The sequence below is a fragment of the Asterias amurensis genome, chromosome 3 (genome assembly GCF_032118995.1).
Source record: "Asterias amurensis chromosome 3, ASM3211899v1".
Taxonomy (NCBI): domain Eukaryota; kingdom Metazoa; phylum Echinodermata; class Asteroidea; order Forcipulatida; family Asteriidae; genus Asterias; species Asterias amurensis.
In genome coordinates this window covers 18,394,712-18,413,794 of record NC_092650.1, presented here as the reverse complement: position 1 = coordinate 18,413,794, position 19,083 = coordinate 18,394,712, and the positions used below count along the sequence as shown (strand labels likewise).

The 19,083-nt window shown below is 40.6% G+C and overlaps 2 protein-coding genes across 2 annotated transcripts in view; one reads left to right on the top strand and one right to left on the bottom strand.

The window, feature by feature from the left end:
- The window catches only part of LOC139935376 (E3 ubiquitin-protein ligase Su(dx)-like), a 32,660-nt gene extending 24,186 nt beyond the window's left edge, over window positions 1-8,474 (bottom strand). The window contains exon 1 of the mRNA XM_071929924.1: window positions 8,353-8,474. The gene's annotated coding sequence lies outside the window, so the exon portion shown is untranslated. The remainder of the gene's footprint in view (window positions 1-8,352) is intronic.
- A 7,348-nt stretch (window positions 8,475-15,822) lies between these two features.
- On the top strand, window positions 15,823-16,290 carry LOC139934765 (uncharacterized). The gene has a single exon (XM_071929172.1). The coding sequence runs from the start codon at window positions 15,823-15,825 to the stop codon at window positions 16,288-16,290; it is 468 nt and encodes a 155-aa protein (XP_071785273.1).
- The last annotated feature ends 2,793 nt before the right edge of the window (window positions 16,291-19,083 follow it).

Here is a 19,083-nt window from a genome sequence, read left to right as displayed (position 1 = left end):
CTAAGTAAACAACAGCTAAATACTAGTCATAAGCAATGTATATGGCATGACATTTTGGCCAGTAACATGTGTAAAATAAGCGAGCTATTTTCGTGCTTAAGCAAATTTTTTGCTTAAGCAGCTCTATGAAATTGGCCCCTGTGCTACCATGTACCGTAGAGCAAGGAAGAGCAGTGTACACATGTACAATGTATTCATTACAATGTTCACTGCATGCACTGTACCTTCATAAAATAGACAGCATAGACCATCCTCCATGCATAGACAGAGCTCAAATTTGTGTGGGATCCACAAAACTGGGGGGGGGGGGAGGGAACTGTTTATCTGGGTCGGTCCAAACTTAAATGAGCATCATCATGACGACCTAATGTACATGTGGTTACAGCACTATGTACATTCTTGCTCCACACACTGGCTGTTCCCAGTCTTATTCAAAACCAACCCCAAACAGATCAGTCACTGGCAAAAACACATGACATGACATGTGACTTGCATAATGTCTGTTTACATTTTTCCATTCTCGCGATAATGTAAATCGCCTAGAAAGGATATCAAGAGTGAACTTTGCACATGTACATGTACACCTAGGCCTACACGTACATATCCGCATGCACATCAAAATACCGTATTGTACATGTACAGGTTCAATGTATGTAAAGTGCAATGCTATAGGCCCTCATGCACTCAAGTGTACTGTATACCTTCATCAAAGTTCATTAACTACATGTCCATCATGTGCAAGATGACAATGACCTGTCAGATCAGACACTGCAGCCACCCATACAATGTAGGTACATGTACATGTAGTGTAACATCGCTGCATAATCAATATACAACATTGTACAGAGTAACATGCCTGTGATATTTTTTCACAGGACTCGGGAAAGTACCGAGTACAAACACACATCGGTGTAAGGGTAAAAAAAAAAAAAAAAAAATTAACATTGTACAAAATACATACAGACCTATGTGGTACATATTGTTAGCCAGAGGGGTGTCTGGGCGCTTTTGGACATCCTGTTTTTAATTTGGACACCCTGTTTCATCTGTCATTTACATGTAAATTTATTGTAAGTGAACATTTAGACATCCAGTTTTAAAATTTCCAGCAAATTTGGACACCCTTTAAATACCAAATCCTGGCTAAAACCTTGATGTGGTAGGTCAACCTAAATCATTTGATTTGCAAATCATTGACCCCACGTAGTACTCCGCACAAATGTGTACATAATGTAGGCCTACATGTACTACAGGTAGTCCTATCCCTAGACATGTATTGACATCCCTAGACATGTATTGCATGACAGCATGAGTGTGATCATGGAGGTAGTGTGATCTGCATCGAATGTAGAGGGGCCTGCCTATTGTATGTTTGATCATGGAGGTAGTATGACGGTTACAAGGTTACAATGTGCAATGGCTAGACAAATGCCCATAAATCTCTGTTTTTTTTTTTTTTTTTACAGCAGAACCTAACACCTGTGTCTTCCAATCATACACAAAAAGCAGCGGGGGTGATATTTAACACTACAATTCTTACAATCAAAGTAATCAAATGTACTAGCAACAAATTGGACTGATCAAAATACAACCGTTAACAGTAAACTGTATCAGGTCACTCAAATGGAACTCGAGATTAGTGGCGTTATCAACATGTACCTCCAAAGGATTAATACATTCATTAACCAAATCATCTGCAATTTGCATTATTATTGGGCTACCTACATGTATTGTCATATCAGATTGGGCATTATAAACAATGTATAGTTAGTACATGTAGGCAGGGCGTTGTTGGAAACATGTTCAAAGGAACAGGCTACATTTAGGCCCTTCATGTTTATCCTGGTGGTTATCAAAGACTTAATAAAAAACTGTTAGTGTTAGTTAAAAAAAAAAACTATTTGTAGGCACGCCGTACCATTATGCTAGCTTTCGGTTTTAAAACTGTACGCATGCACTTTGGAACAAAGATTACACTGAACAAAGCACATGTCCACAGTGTTAAAGCATTAGACACCTTTGGTAATTGTTAAAGACTCACGTCTTCTCACTTTGTGTACCTCAATATGCACAAAAAACAGACCTGTGAAAATTTGAACTCAATAGGTTGTTGAAGGTTGCGAGATAATAATGGAAGAAAAAAATCACCCTTGTCACAGAAGTTGTGTGCCTTCAGATGCTTTATTTCAAGACCTCTAAATCTTATTCAGATATATATATCAAAATCAAATTAGTAGAAAATTACTTCTTTCTCAAAAAGTACGCCACTTCAGAGGGAGCCGTTTCTCACAATGTTTATATGAACAGCTCTCCAATGCTCGTTACCGAGCAAGCCTTTAATTTTATGCTAAAAATTATTTTGAATGACTACCAATAGTGTCCAGTGCTTTTAAAACATTGTGAGCATACAGTCTAACACCACTTGAATTTGAGGAAATGAATCAAGCAACATAGTAAATTGTACATCATCAACTACAAAATATGACTTTGAACAGTTTAATGGCACTGATTACCATAGAATTCTACACTACTATATGCAAAGCGGCAAGCCCATGACAAGAGCCCATAAGCACAAAATTTCAAAGAACCATGTGCTCCATTTATACAATGTACGTACTACATTAAGAAAGTGAACTGACTCTCACACTGTGATCATGTTATGGTCACCACATTAATGTCAACTGCAAATTGTGCAAAATGCAAATGGCTGCATATTAAGGAAACCCATATTCGCTACTTGAACAGATTCGTCATGATGTACACATGTTAGGTACATGTAGAGCCTTGACTTTATACTTCAGTTTGTATTGTATATTAAATGTATACTGTTTTAATGAAAGTGTCATTACACAGTGACAGTACAGAGAATGCTTCTATTCACTGCTGTCCCCAATTCAAAACTCAATGCAAATGGCTGACTGCAATGCATGAATACAATGCAATCACTGACCCAAAGTTAACTGTATGATGCACACAAGGAGGTATGAATCTGCACTATCACACACAATTTCAGTCAATATGTGCGTCATGTATGCTTGTTAAATAAGACACGTTTCCATTGTGTACAGTACATTAACCACAGTCATCTAGTAGTAGCCAATTATTTTTCACAAAATACTTTTGGGACGATAATAAAACTCTGGGCAACCATGATTTATTTCTGACCCATTGTGTACCGAGTTTTATCTATGTCACAGGGTATTTGTCATCATCTACCAAGGTCGTGGTTGAATGGGTGTTGATACAAATCAAGTTTGCAGACAATAGCAACAGGCATAATATCCAGCCACTGAGTCAACCCCACACATTTCAAAATATTGTTACGTACTCAGCTGTCGCCTGTCTTGCATTACAAAACAGACCTGTATGTTTGAACTGCCTCTAGCTGCCGGGCAACCTCGGTAGTCTAGTTGTTAAGACACTGCTCTAGAATTGCAAGGGTCGTGGGTTCGAATCCCACCCAAGTAACATGCCTGTGATATTTTTTCACAGGACTCGGGAAAGTACTGAGTATACAGTGCTAACACACATCGGTGTATGGGTAAAAACCAAAATTAATATTCTTTATCCCCGATGCAAATTTAAAATCTATTAGACTGTATGTTCTGGCATGCTGTCCATGCTATAATGCACTAGACCTATGGACACGTGAACCGCTTCACAAATCTATCACTTACATGTAGGGCCCTTGGACCTAAACACCCTTCCTTCCCAAAAAAGTACTTAAAGAATCAGGCCTGGAATATCATCAAGGCGAGGGCAAGACACAACATGTTGCGTGGGGAACTTTTGAAGGGTCACCACAACTAACAACCACTGCAACAGAGGCAATGGCCTTCATACAACAAATGTTGAATTTTTGCTGTACTTAAAGGAACACATTGCCTTGGATCGGACGAGTTGGTCTTTGAAAAGCGTTTGTAACCGTTTGTTATAAAATGCGTACGATTGGAAAGATGTTTTAAAAGTAGAATATAATGATCCACACAAACATGCCTCGAAATTGCGTGGTTTTCCTTTTACCTCATCGACTAACACGGTCGGCTTTTATGGGAGTCAAAATTTTTTTTAAAATTCACATATAAAAATTTACAAATAGTTTACAGGGTTTACAGAAGGTAATGGTGAAATACTTCTCTTGAAATATTATTCCACGAAATGCTTTACTTTTTGAGTAAACATTAAAACAATATCAATTCTCGATAGCGAGGTTTACGGATTTATTTTAAACACATGTCATGACACGACGAAACGTGGGTTTTCCCATTATTTTCTCCCGACTCCGATGACCGATTGAACCTAAATTTTCACAGGTTTATTATTTTATATATAGTTGTGATACACAAAGTGTGGGCCTTTGGACAATACTGTTTACCACAAGTGTCCAATGGCTTTAAAAAGGACTTTCAAACAGAAATAGGCCTACATGTGTACTAAGGAAAGATGTTAGGCTGTATAGCGATATTGACTTGAGCAAAGGCTTGTTTTTTCCACTCAATGTAAATGCTATTTAACCCTTTATGGAGAGAATTCAAATCCCCTGTTTGTGGTCATCACGTAACGCTCATGATCAGATGAAGGTACATGTACATTTTTAGTATTGTTGATAATTGTAAAGTTTTTAGTAAAAAATAAAAGGCCTAAAAACAAGATTTTTTTTTGGACAATTTCAAAACAAAAACATCAATATGGAGAACATTGGAAAATGTCAACTCTGGACAAGACTTTCCATGTGACCTCTATCGGTGAGTGTAGGCCCCTACAAATCTTGCAGTCATTTGCAGGAATGCAGTTGCTACATGTATAGTTAGGGACACATTACAAGCCACTTGTGGTCAGTGTGATCTGTAAATATTAAAGGAACACGTTGCCTTGGATCGGTCGAGTTGGTCTTTGAAAAGCATTTTGTAACCGTTTGTTATAAAATGCATATGGTTAGAAAGATGTTGTAAAAGTAGAACACAATGATCTACACAAATATGCCTCGAAATTGCGTGGTTTTCTTTTTACCTCGTTCAATAACACGGTCGGCCATTTATGGGAGTCAAAATTTTGACTCCCATAAATGACCGACCATGTTAGTTCGCGACGTAAAAAAGAAAACCGTACAGTTTTGAGTGATACTCGTGTGGATCATTATATTCTACTTTTAAAACATCTTTCTAACCATATGCATTTTATAACATTATACACTTTCGGTTAAAGGAACATGAAGAGTCAACCAAAATTCTCGTTCGCCCGCAAGTTTTTTTCACTAGCCCGCATGTATTTATACACAAATATTTCAAAACGAAAAAAAAACCCAAAACAAAACGAAAGTGAAGCCCTTAGCGTTTTTGGAGGATGTTATATCTTAATTTTTACCTTAAATGACCCCTTTTCCATCAACAACAACTTTGATGACTTCGTGGTTGGGGAGTTGGTTGATTTGAACATGTTTTGAACTCATCGATCAGTCAACAACGCACATCGCGAAATAATTCAATAAACTTTGCCACGCAAGGCCCTCTGTTGGCAAAAGTTGTCCATGTTATTATAATTCCTCTAAGGCTGTACATTGTGCACAGTCTGCAATCATTCTCCACATCGTGCGGCAATTCGTTTCTCCGTTCGTGAACGTGTACTGATTGAAGTCTAGTCAAGAAGATCATGACCATGGATTTGTTATCAGCCATCAACGGCCAATCACAGCGTGCGGAGTGTGTATGTGCTGTACAAATGTATATATACATGTACATACACTGCACGGGCCAGTGGGCGATCGTGTACTGTGGTGTGAGGATACTCATGTACTGGTTTGTGCAGCTTGTTTTCAATTGATTGTACGTGTTTTCTGAAACGAACGACAGCAATTCAGGTCCCGATCACGGCCAATTTAAATCTAGCAAGTATCTAGAATTGTCGTACTTACTATTTTAAAAGCTTTAGTAAAAGTTTTCTGGGGGATTTTGCCACTGAACCCTCTTTTAAATGTGACAAGGAATAATAATTATTTGACTCGCCCGGCGGGCTGGTGAGAAAGGGTTTTCACTCACCCGCCGCTATTTTCACTCGCATTTGGCGACCGCTAATTTCGAACCCTGCCAATATTTGTTTTATAACACCCCAAACATTTCTTTTATACTGTACAGATTTAACAGACCTGAATGCTACAATCCACGGACGACGCGATAGATTGCAAAAACTTTTACTGTGCTCTGCATGTGGTGTCATGTAATCCGAAATGGTTGAAGACTATTAATTTATCATCCTCGTACACGCAACGGACGTCTGGGTACTGCACGCCGTGTGCTAGTCTTTCGGACTAGCGCACCACAAACTGATGTACTAATCACACGGCCGTCGTCTAGCAGAACTAAGAACTATAATGTGACGCGCTCTAAACCTTGAATGAAAAGGCTGAATATCGGTAAGGGGTGTTATATGTAGTACCTAGTTGCGATAACGTAACCCTCCTCCCGACGGCCGCCAGGCCGGAACGTAACCCTCCTCCCGATGGCTGCCAGGCCGGAGGGTTACGAGATTCTTTTGATCGAAAACGGTTGATCTGGTCCAACACGTACAATTTCGACAGCTAGTCACCAGATTTGCCCCATTTTTACCACTTTCAAAAAACATGAAACAAATTCTGAGGGTACGAACTTAATCCGCAATGTCTAATGCAGCCTGCCATAATACTCAAAACACCAATTAGAATATATTTCGAAGAAAAATGGACAAAAACTTACCAGATCCCGATGTGACAGTGTGCATACAGGTGGGTCATGCGGTATGATCGCACTCACCACGCACAGGGTATACGGGTGGGTTTACAGCGGCGTCTTTACGGAGTGAATAATGCGACTCTGCCTTGAGCAAGGCTATGCGACAGGTTCAAAATATGAACCTGGGATTTCGCTCCGGGATCTGGAAAGTTTTTGTCCTTTTTTCTTCAAAATATTTCCTAAAATGGTGTTTTGAGTATTATGGCAGGCTGCATTAGACATTGCGGATTAAGTTCGTACCCTCAGAATTTGTGTCATGATTTGTGAAAGTGGTAAAAATGGGGCAAATCTGGTGACTAGCTGTCGAAATTGTACGTGTTGGACCAGATCAACCGTTTCCACTCAAAAGAATCTCGTAACCCTCTAGCCTTGCTCAAGGCAGTCGAATTATTCACTCCGAAAAAAGACAGCCGCTGTATAAAAGCCCACTCGTATTCACTGTGCGTAAAACCCACCCGTATTCACTGTGCGTAACATTGCACGACACGATGCCCCCGTACACTATCCGCATGCGTAGGCCGTCAGGCCGACAGCCTTGTAGGGTCTGTGTTGAAGCCACTGACCTCATTACTATAATAAGCGAAGAGTTCCCACGGTCAGCTCATTACCATAATGCCCGCGAAAGATGAGACATGTCTACATCATCACACACCACCACCACGGACGCTCAGCGAGCATGATAGGCGTGTGTGATTGGACGTCAAAATGAATAATTCATTTGCCTCACATCCTGTGTTGTCTGATAGGTCTGACGAACGATATACATATTCATGAGCTGCATACTAGCATATCCTAGAGCCCCCCCAATTTCGTCCACTATTGGAATTTTTTCAATACAACACATTAAAACGGGAAGATACAGACCCGACAAGGCTGTCGGCCTGACGGCCTCCGCATGCGGTTAGTGGTGTACGAGTGCGATGACTTGTGTGAACAGTATTCGTGCGATGTGACAGTGTGTATACGGGTGGGTCATTCGGTGTGATCGCACACACCATGCACAGGGTATACGGCGGGTGGGTTTACAGCTGCGTCTTTTCGGAGAGAATAATGCGACTGCCTTGAGCAAGGCTAGTAACCCTCCAGCCTGGGGCCGTTGGGAGGAGGGTTACGTTATCGCAACTATGTAGTACCAGGCTATGTTACAATGTACAATGTAGTCATTTGGTGTCACCACCAGCCAATGTCCAATGAGTGTGGGTGCAGTGCAGTCGAATCGTGCACAAGCAATATTGAGTATCCACACCTGTCCACTGCCACATTAATTTTGCCAATCATTCAATCAAATCAAAATGATTCAAAATCAAATACCAATCAATCATTCACGACTAATTGAATCAGTAGATAAAAAGTTTTTAAAAAGTAACCCACTTGGAAACAAACGTCGTCACATGACATTGCATGACATTGCACAGCACTGTGTCAATGCATTTTACCTGCCCGACTTATTTCCGTTTCGTTTCAAAACAACTAGTTCGTTGTCAGCACAACTACGTTAGTTTTCCGTCTAAAATATCCCTTTCCCCCGAAATCAACAACCCCCCAAACTAAAACAGAATGTAAACTTAATGATTGAAATGGTACTTACCAGAGAATGACATTCATATTACTGTGAAAATACCTTGAACTTTTGAGTCTCAAAAACTATAGTCACTTGTTCCAAAATACAGAAATTACGGAACAGTAAGAGAATGGCTACCAACCCAAGATATGTCACGTGATTAAATGGGGCCACCCGGTGACGTCTTCATAACTGTAGTCAAAAGAGGGCGCCCTTTTAGTTTCGCAGTCACGTCGGCACACACTAAAAAATTCCGCCCATCAACCACTTTTATCATTACGGTTTTTAATGATGAGTCATCAATTACATTCTTATTCAATGTCACGAGCATTATATAATTATTTTAGTACAATTTGTTTAATCATTTTACGTAAGATTTGAAACTTTGCATGATGGAAATACGATATGGAAAGGTTTGCGGTACCGGGAGTTACTGTAGTCTAATGTGGTTCTGAAAAAGAACTGGCGCGCGCGTACGTTGGTTTCAACTCTAGAGCTGATTAGAAGAGAGCTGTTTTTCACTGCTCCCCTACATTTGGGCCACTGAGCCATTTCTGGGCCAGGGGCTACTATGACATCTCTGGTTCAGCATGACCTGGAAAGTGGTTAAAATGGGATTTTAACTCATCTTTGCGTCATTTTGACCAAACATTATGGGTCAGTTTGATCATGGAGGAATAAATTCCTCCATGCTACAGTATTATTTTGTGAATAGACACTGATTTGAATCACATCTCAGTGTTTAGGAAATATAGGACGGCCCTTCCATGGCAAACACCTTATTACATAAGTAGAAACAATAAATTAGTAAACTTGCCAGTACAACCATGTGTGAATCCCTTAGGGTGAGTGTTGGCTCTGAAAAGAGCCGGTTTGGTCTCGACTTTTCGAACAGTATACTCTGCTCGTCTTCAGGAGAATGCTGGACTGCTGGCGGTGGTGGAGCTTAAGTAGCGCTGCAAGCATTTTGGGCGGGAAGGATCGAGACTGTTCTTGGGCGGTGATGCACGCTCTCTATCTAAAGTAAAAGGGTGAAACACCACTCTTTACATTTCGAGTGGTCCCTCAAAATGCTCAAATGGCTCTTTAAAAAGAGTGGTGGTTATGTCACTCTTTTAGAGGGGTTTTACCACAGGACAGAGTGAAAAAAATCAACCAAAAACATGCAAACTTCATTCTCAAATTAGTGGAAGTCCACTCGAAAAGGGATATAGAAAGGTTTGCGGTAACACCATAATATGACTATCTCTAATGAGTTAGGGGTGGTTCTGAAGAGAACCGTTGGTTTCAACTCGACGCTTCGATCATGCTCTGATCGTCGTCTGGAGAAAGCCGAATAGAGTTGTCCCTCCATATATGGCTCTTCAAAGAGTGCCTTAGTTTTCACTCTTTTGAATTTAGAGAGTGATGTATGGTTGCAGTGGCTGGATGTGTGTTTGTTGGAGTGTGACATCCTTGTGGTTAGCTGGTGCTGGAAGGGTTGGCTTGAGGATGGGTGACCAGATGTCGTTAACTAAAGCCCTGTTCGCATTGGACTTAATTCATGGGTAAACTAACCAAGCCAATGGGTGACTAACCCATTTTAAGTCCAATGCGAACAGCCTAGGAAGTTTTCCTCCCAGGTAACTTTCCCGACCCGAATGGGTAGTTTAACGGAGCCAAAGGTGCCCAGGAAGATTGACCAGGTCAGTTTAATTAACCAAGCCAGAAAGTTCAATGCGGACGCGACGACTCGGTTAAATCTCCCATCCGTTCGTGACCCGAAGAAGCTGACATGTTTTGTCATGGAAGAATAAAATTCTCATGATTATCGAACTATTCAATGACGCAAAAAAGCTGAAAAACGCGGAATAATTTCCCCGTACACGGGGTTATAAGTTCGAGAAATGACCCGTTCAGAAGTTGCGATCACAAGTTTAATATGATGGCGATTTGTAAAGCAGTAATAGGCAAATGCCTATTTTTGAATCAAATTTGAATTTAATATCGAATTGTTTGACTAACAATAATTGCGAAAGATCGAGCCGAAAACCGAAATAATATTTATAAAGTGCTGTCAAAATGATACGCAGGGGGCCAGCTCGGTCGGTAAGTTTACCCACGGTCTTGGTAAAAGTTTACCCTAGTCAAGTGTGGACGGTGGGAAAGTTAACCCGTCGGAATGTTACCCAGCGTTATGGTTAAAGGAACACGTTGCCTTGGATCGGTCGAGTTGGTCTTTGAAAAGCGTTTGTAACCGTTTTTTATAAAATGCATATGGGTAGAAAGATGTTGTAAAAGTAGAATACAATGATCCACACAAACATGCCTCGAAATTGCGTGGTTTTCCTTTTACCTCGTCGACTAACACGTCGGCCATTTATGGGGGGTCAAAATTTTGACTCCCATAAATGGCCGACCATGTTAGTTCGCACAGTAGAAGGAAAACCACGCAATTTCGAGGCAAACTTGTGTGGATCATTGTGTTCTACTTTTAAAACATCTTTCCAACCATATGCATTTTATAAAAAACGGTTACAAACGCTTTTGTTTTGACCAACTCGTCCGATCCAAGGCAACGTGTTCCTTTAAGTTACCCAAAATATTAATCCAGTGCGAACACGGCATAAAGGCAGCGGACACTATTGGTAATTACTCAAAATATTTATTAGCATAAAACCTTACTTGGTAACGAGTAATGGGGAGAGGTTGATAGTGTAAAACGCTGTGAGAAACGGCTCCCTCTGAAGTAACGTAGTTTTCGAGAAAGAAGTAATTTTCCACAAATTTGATTTCGAGACATCAGAATTAGATGAGGTCTCGAAATCAACTTGCATCTGAAAGCACACAACTTCGTGTGACAAGTTTTTTTTTTTTCTTCTTTCATTATTATCTCGCAACTTCGACGACCAATTATTTAGCTCAAATTTTCACAGGTTTGTTGTTTTATGTAAATTATGTTGAGATACACCAAGTGAGAAGACTGGTCTTTGACAACTACCAATAGTGTCCAGTGTATTTGAAACCGATGTCGTGTGGAACTGTGTGATGTGTGCCTCCCATCTCGATGGCCTCCCTGACTCTGCGTTGGTGCCAGGACTGTACAGGAGCGATGAGTTTGGCTTGATTTAAATCGATGATGTGGTCGTGTTCGTGTGAATGTTTGATGATGGCTGATTTGTTGAGATGTCCCAGTATTCCGTGTACTTTGTGCTCCTTGATTCTTGTTGAGATGTTGCGGCCGGTTTCCCAGAGGTATACTTTACGGCGGACAAGGAGAGGTGACCAGTTTAAAGATTCTATGTCAGATTTTTTGCCGATTTGACCAACAATTTTTGATTTAAAACTCAATAGGTATTTTGATGGGGGTCGAGAAAGTTACAAGCTTTCATTTGAGCCATTGCTCGAAAAAGTCCGCCAAATAGTAGCAGTGAAATAAAGTGCTCAAAATTTGTGTCGGGATCCCGACAAAATATCACGTGACCTATTCTAATGTGTTTTATAAGAAACGTTTTAAGCTTTTGTCATGGTTCCTGACCATTAAAAGTAAAAGTTAAACTTTTTATCGTTAGAGCGGGTGTTGAAATACCATTCACTCAAAAAAATCTATTTTTTTAATGTTTGGGGCCAAAAATCTGACATAGCATCTTTAAAGACAATGTACACCTTTGGTAGTTGTCAAAGACCAGTCTTCTCACTTGATGTATCTCAACATATATAACAAACCTGTGAAAATTTGAGCTCACTCGGTCGTCGAAGTTGCGAGATAATAATGAAAGAAAAAAACACCCTTGTCACACGAAGTTGTGTGCTTTCATAATATTATGCTTGATTTCGAGACCTCAAATTCTAAACTTGAGGTCTCGAAATCAAATTCGTGGAAAATTACTTCTTTCTCGAAAACTACCTCACTTCAGAGGGAGCCATTTCTCACAATGTTTTATACCATCAACCTCTCCCCATTACTCGTTACCAAGTAAGGTTTTATGCTAATAATTATTTTGAGTAGTTACCAATATGTGTCCACTGCCTTTAATGTACAGATCACTGAGCCTTTGGTGCATGATGGCGCCTTCGTGTGAAATTAACACATTCTGTGCTGCCAGCACATGTTATACTATAAGGTAAAAAAACGTTTAAGCAGTTTACACCGCGGCGTTTCTGCACCGCCCGTGGGCGTCAATTTGTTTTGAAAGATTGGGGAACATCGTTAGTCATAACATTTACGGCGTGTGGTCCGGGCCCGCTTTAGGGCCAGGGGAAATTTGAGGCCGTATGCTCTCTGGTGCAATCTGGGGAGTCTGAGGGGTGATGTGCCCCATATTTTTTCTACTATGAGGCACAATTTTGTTGCTATTGATTTAATATTGTATCCAAAATAACAACTCAATAATAGCTTCGTATTCATTATTATCTTTGATTCCAAGACGGCGTTTCATCCCAATCATCACCAACACCGTAAAGGGTGGTGGATCCAGACAATACATTTTAAGTGGGTGGGGGGGGGGGGGCCAAATCTATTAAAGAGGGAGCATGGAAGTGAGGAACGCGAAGTCTTTTTTTTGCCAGGGGCCAGGCCCGCTCCTCTAACTACACGTTCAACAATTGTTCCCCAACTGCACGTCCAATAATGGCTGCCCAAACTACATGTTCAAACATGTCTACCCAAATACTCATTCAAAAATGGCCTTCCATGCCATTACCAAACGTGAAGTCCATCCCCTTATTGACGCCCATGGCCCCACCCTCGTCCCGCAGATGAAATTGTTTTTTGTTGATTGAACAAAACATTATTTTTGTCCAGAATGTTTGTGTTTAATTCACCTTATTTTCATGGAAAAAACAACCTCCCATAACATGTTAATCACAATTTTTTCCCCGTCAAATTTAATGTATGATGAAGTTAACATTCTGCCCAGCCCCATGAAACTTGATGCCCGGAGATAAAGCTGTAAATGTTTTGTTCTTTCCCTTGATAATTTCCCCATGAAATGCTTTCAGATTCGAGGCAACTTTCCATTGGGGCGGCTTCTTTGTAAACAAAAATTATCTTATAAACACTGAACAATATTGGTAATGTCAAAGACCAGTCTTCTCACTTGGTGTATCTAAACATATGCACAAAATAACAAACCTGTGAAAACTTGAGCTCAAAATTAGTCGTCGAAGTTGCGAGACAATAATGAAAAAAAAAATATACGAAGTTGTGCACTTTTAAATGCTTGAGTTCGAGACCTCAAATTCTAAATCTGAGGTCTCAAAATCAAATTTGTGGAAAATTACTTCTTTCTCGAAAACAACCTCTCTTCAGATGGAGCCGTTTCTCAAAATGATTTAAACTACCAAACTCTCCCCATTTCTCGTTACAAAGTAAGGTTTTAATATACTAATTACTTTGAGTAATTACCAATAGTGTCCACTGCCTTAAAGTGACTTTCTTAGAACCACGTCAATCATGACCATCAAGCGACAATTACACTCTTTGAAAAGCGCCACCAAGCGGTCTCTTTGAATAGCTTCCCTGGGTCGACCCCGGTGTGCTCATCCAGTGTTCGCTCGTCCCCAGCGCCTTCCTTTAATAGTCCAGTCAATCTCTGGAAAAAATTGCAACAGAATTGATTTCAATGGTTATGGGTTCCATAAACACCCAAGTTTAACATATCAAAAGTCCTCCAAAATCCAAGTGGCGGAAAGCCGTCGAATTTGCATAATTATGTTAATTAGTTTCCGCCATTAGCTGAAAATGAAAAAAACGTGCATATCTCGATAACAAAGAGGGCTAGCATGCTCAAAATGGTGTCTGTACCCATGTTTTCATGGTCAAGGAGTCCAATGAAGAAAGGAGTAATCTTTAAAAAGTGACAAAAAGGCCTCAAATTTGCATAATTGTGTTAATTAGTTTCCGCCATTAGCTGAAAATGAAAAACCATGCATATCTTGACAACAAAGAGGGCTAGCATGCTCAAAATGGTGTCTATACCCATGTTTTCATGGTCAAAGAGTCCAATGAAGAATGGGATAACCTTTAATAAGTGACTAAAAGTCTTCAAATTTGCATAATTGTGTTAATTAGTTTCCGCCATTAGCTGAAAATGAAAAACCATGCATATCTTGACAACAAAGAGGGCTAGCTTGCTCAAAATGGTGTTTTTACCCATGTTTTCATGGTCAAGGAGTCCAATGAAGAAAGGAATAACCTTTAAAAAGCGCTGGAAAGCCTTCCAATTTGCATAATTATGTTAATTAGTTTCTGCCATTAGTGGCAAAACATGCATATATCGGTAACAAAGAGGGCTGCATACTCACAATGGTGTCTATTCCCATGTTTTCGTGGTCATGGAGTCAAGTGAAGAAATAAATAACCTTTCAAAAGTGTCGAAAAGCCTTCAAATTTGCATAATTATGTTAATTAGTTTCTGTCATTAGTGGCAAAACATGCATATCTTGACATCAAAGAGGGCTAGCATGCTCAAAATGGTGTATATACCCGTGTTTTCATGATCAAGGAATCCAGTGAAGGAAGGATTAACCTGTCACAAGTGTCGAAAAGCCTTCAAATTTGCAAATTTTTATGTTAATGATTTTCCGTCATTAGCTGAAAGTAAAAAACATATCGTTAAAACAAAGAGGGCTAGCATGTTCAAAATGGTGTTTATACCCGTGTATAGAAGTTCATGAATCAGCGTTTGTTCAGACCAGTTTCTTGATCACACTTAAGAGGAACGCAAGGGTCTTTTCACAAGCATGGATGATGTCCTCTGTCTTTGCGCTTTCAATCATGAAAGTATCAGCCACTTTTGACCACTCATTGGTACGGATCTTGGGGACAGGCCTACTTGCTTTCCAATGCCATACAGCCTTGGTGTCGTGTCACACCCCAAAGTGCTTGAGCACACAGAAGGGCCAAGCTCCTCCTTCCGGATGTTCCACATGCGATTTTTATTTTGTTTCGGCTTTGGCATGAAGAATAAGGATCTGCCTTATAATATATGCATTGTGAAAGGTAGCACTAAACATGTTGGTGTCATTCCAACAAGCACAGTGTCATTGGACAAGGGATGCTGCAATGGCTTCTTGGTCATTTAGTAAAAACACCCATATATCAACAAATACTTCCTGGAAGGGTGTTGTTCGTCGCATGGATCGCTGTTGGGCATGACTGTCAAAAATGGCTGATAATTTCATGGTGGAAAGCCCAAAGGAAGATCATCCATGCTGCTGAAAAGGCACTGCATTTCTCTAAAGAGAGCTCGAAATATGTCGAGGCTAGCAATTTGGCACCTACTGAGGCATCTACCAAGATCCACAGTATGCGAAGCTACTACCAAATTCAAGAATGAGGGGGGGGGGGGGGACGATGACTTAAATTGACTGGATTGTGGTTGGGCACACTAGCTACTCATGATGTCCCACTGGAACAAAGTCAACAAGTTGGGAGATCTACCCACAATGAGTTGATTTTAACTCTTAACATCATACCACTACCCAAATCGGGCCACCTCTCTACACCAGATAACTATGCCTATATCTTATCTTGTCATGAAGACATACAACTGTCTGATCCTGACTCATGGTTTCCGTCCAAAGAGAACCACAACTGGGCAGATCCTTGCCCTAAGGCAAATACTGGTCGGAGTCAGTGACAAGAACATGTCATGTGTCATTACCTTCATCGACTTCAAGAAAGCCAATGGCACCGTACACCGATGCAAGCTCATTCAGATCCTTCGAGCATGGAGTCCAGAAAAGGCAATTACTGCAAGCTACAACAATTTGTGGGCTAAGGTGGTCACCCCAGATGGTACCACATATCTGTTTGAAATCACGGCTGGAGCTCTGCAGGGGGACACACTAGCATTATTCGTGTTCATGCTCGTCTTGGATTGCTTTGAGATCTGCTATCAATGGCAGGGAGGAAGAGCTAGGCTCTACGCTTGCCGAGCGCCGGAGAAGGAGAGTGCCAGCTGTAGTGATTACAGGCCTTGATTATGCTGACGACATCTCTCCTCTCAGACACAGTGGATGAGGCACAAAAACCGCTTGCAGCTGGTTAGCTCTAGTGCAGCCGAGTTGGCCTGCAGCTCATCTCGAAGAAGACAACAAATTGACGGTCTGCCCACTGAGTTGACAAATCAACTCAGATGGGCAGACCCTAGAGCTCCCCTAGAGGTCATTGAAGAACTTAAATACCTTGGCGTCCTCATAATATGATCAACTAAGAGTGAGAAAGAGTGAGGAGAGCTTTGGCACGGAAGGCCCTTCCTGGCAAGAGCATCTGTGAAGAGCTGGTCTCAACGATATCATCAAGAGTCGCTGTTCGTTGCTACAGTTGAGTCTGTACTTCTGTATCGAGTCAAGACAGGAACTCTGATAGCAAATCAAGAAAGAGCACTAGACGGTGTCTTAACAAGAATGGTATACACGGATGGCCCTTGATGTGCACTATATTTAAGAGGACCTTATGCCCTTCCAAGCCCTACGATGCCCTTCCAAGGGCATCGACAATCATCTCCCAATCAGGGAACGAAGGATGAGGCTGACTGGCCACTCTGTCCGACATCCAGAGCTAGCTGTTGGCACCCTTATTCTTTGGGATTCCATGGATGGAAACAACAGCAAGGGCAGGAGGAGACTAATATTCGTAGATCAGCTGACGAATGATGCAACACGATCCCGAGAGTGCGTCGGCTGAAGACAACCTCTCGCTCAACTGAATTGGCAATGGTCAAACAGAACCCGTTGCCAGTGAAAACTGACTTGCCACCTGCACCTAATGAAAGATATGCATGTTTTTCCACCAATGGAAGAAACTAATTAACATACCTTTGCAAATTTGAAGGCTTTCCAACACTTTTGAAAGGTAATTCATTTTTTCATTGAACTCCTTGACCATAAAAACATGGGTGGTATAGACACCATTTTAAGCATATTAGCCTTTTTTGTTTTAAAGATATGACTTTTTTCATTTTCAGCTAATTAATAGCGGGAACTAATTAACATAATTTTGGAAATTTGAAAGCTTTCCAACACTTTTAAAAGGTTATTCCTTTCTTCATTGGACTTATTGACCATAAAACATGGGTATAGACACCATTTTGAGCATGCTAGCCCTCTTTGTTGTCAAGATATGCATGGTTTTTCATTTTCAGCTAATGGCGGAAACTAATTAACACAATTATGCAAATTTGAAGACTTTTAGTCACTTTTTAAAGGTTATCCCATTCTTCATTGGACTCTTTGACCATGAAAACATGGGTATAGACACCATTTTGAGCATGCTAGCCCTCTTTGTTGTCAAGATATGCATGGTTTTTCATTTTCAGCTAATGGCGGAAACTAATTAACACAATTATGCAAGTTTGAAGACTTTTGGTCACTTTTTAAAGATTATTATTTTTTCATTGGACTCCTTGACCATGAAAACATGGGTATAGAAACCATTTTGAGCATGCTAGCCCTCTTTGTTGTCAAGATATGCATGTTTTTTTCATTTTCAGCTAATGGCGGAAACTAATTAACATAATTATGCAAATTTGACGGCTTTCCGCCACTTGGATTTTGGAGGACTTTTGATATGTTAAACTTGGGTGTCTATAGAACCCATAGCAGTTGAAATAAATTCTGTTGCAATTTTTTCCAGGTCCAGCTGCAGTATGACTGGACTTTAACCAAAGGCGCTGGGATGGGCAAACGTATCACGCAACGCTCATTGGTTTAATAATGCGCAGTCCCATCATGCATCACACTCACACTGCACCATATTTATATGCACTGTACGCATGATGTACTTTCTGAACATGAATCTGTTCAAGCGATTAGCCCATCCCAGCGGTCCTGGATCCGGATAGACTGGCCGCTGGGGCCGAGCGAAATCCAACTGGTGTATTTATGCTATTTTTGTTCCAGGACGAACGTGGGCACTTATAATTACGTTCGTCCTGGAAAAGTCGTCTATTTTTTTTTTCAGGACGAACGTATGCAGATATTTCACCCACGTTCCACCTGAAAATAAAATAAAAATACGCATCATCACGTGACCTTTCTCGTGGTGACGACAGAGCACCTCGGGCCATCTTGAGTTATGACCATCCAGTGCCTTAGCACGATCATAACCTGTGGTCTAATGTTCATCGAGAGACCGTGGACCGTCCGAAGAGAAAAAAGTGATGTCCACAATAAGACCAGGGGTCGATTTCACAAAGAGTTAGGACTAGTCCTAACTTAGGATTAGTCCTAGGAGATATACAAATTGCATGGGTAGTCCTAAGTTAGGACGAGTATATGGTCCTAACTCGAGATAAGACTAGTCCTAACTCTTTGTGAAATCCACCCCAGCTCACTTGCTGTTTCTCAACATAATGCATACAATAACATATCTGTGAGCTCAATGGTCGTCGAAGTTGCAAGATAACTATGCAAGAAAAAACACCCTTGTCACAAGAAGTTGTATGCATTCATATGCTTGATTTCGGGACCTCAAAAGTTAATTCTAAAAAATTTCACTTCAGAGGGAGCTGTTTCTCACAATGTTTTATACTATCAACCTCTCCCCATTACTCGTTACCAGGTAATATTTTATGCTAATAATTATTTTGAGTATTTTTTATTACCAATAGTGTCCACTTACCGTCGGGGTCCCCAGAGTGCAGTTGTTACCTGGAATCGTTTACAATTTTTATATAAAAAAAAAAAATCCTCAGGAGGAATGGGTTTGATATGATAATAGCTTACAGAATTTTCACCGCTCTTTGCATAATTATTATTAATACAACCCCCAGT

What these genes read in the sequence shown, in the direction of transcription:
- LOC139934765 (XM_071929172.1), top strand. Translation starts at nt 15,823, where the DNA reads ATGCCTATATCTTATCTTGTCATGAAGACATACAACTGTCTGATCCTG.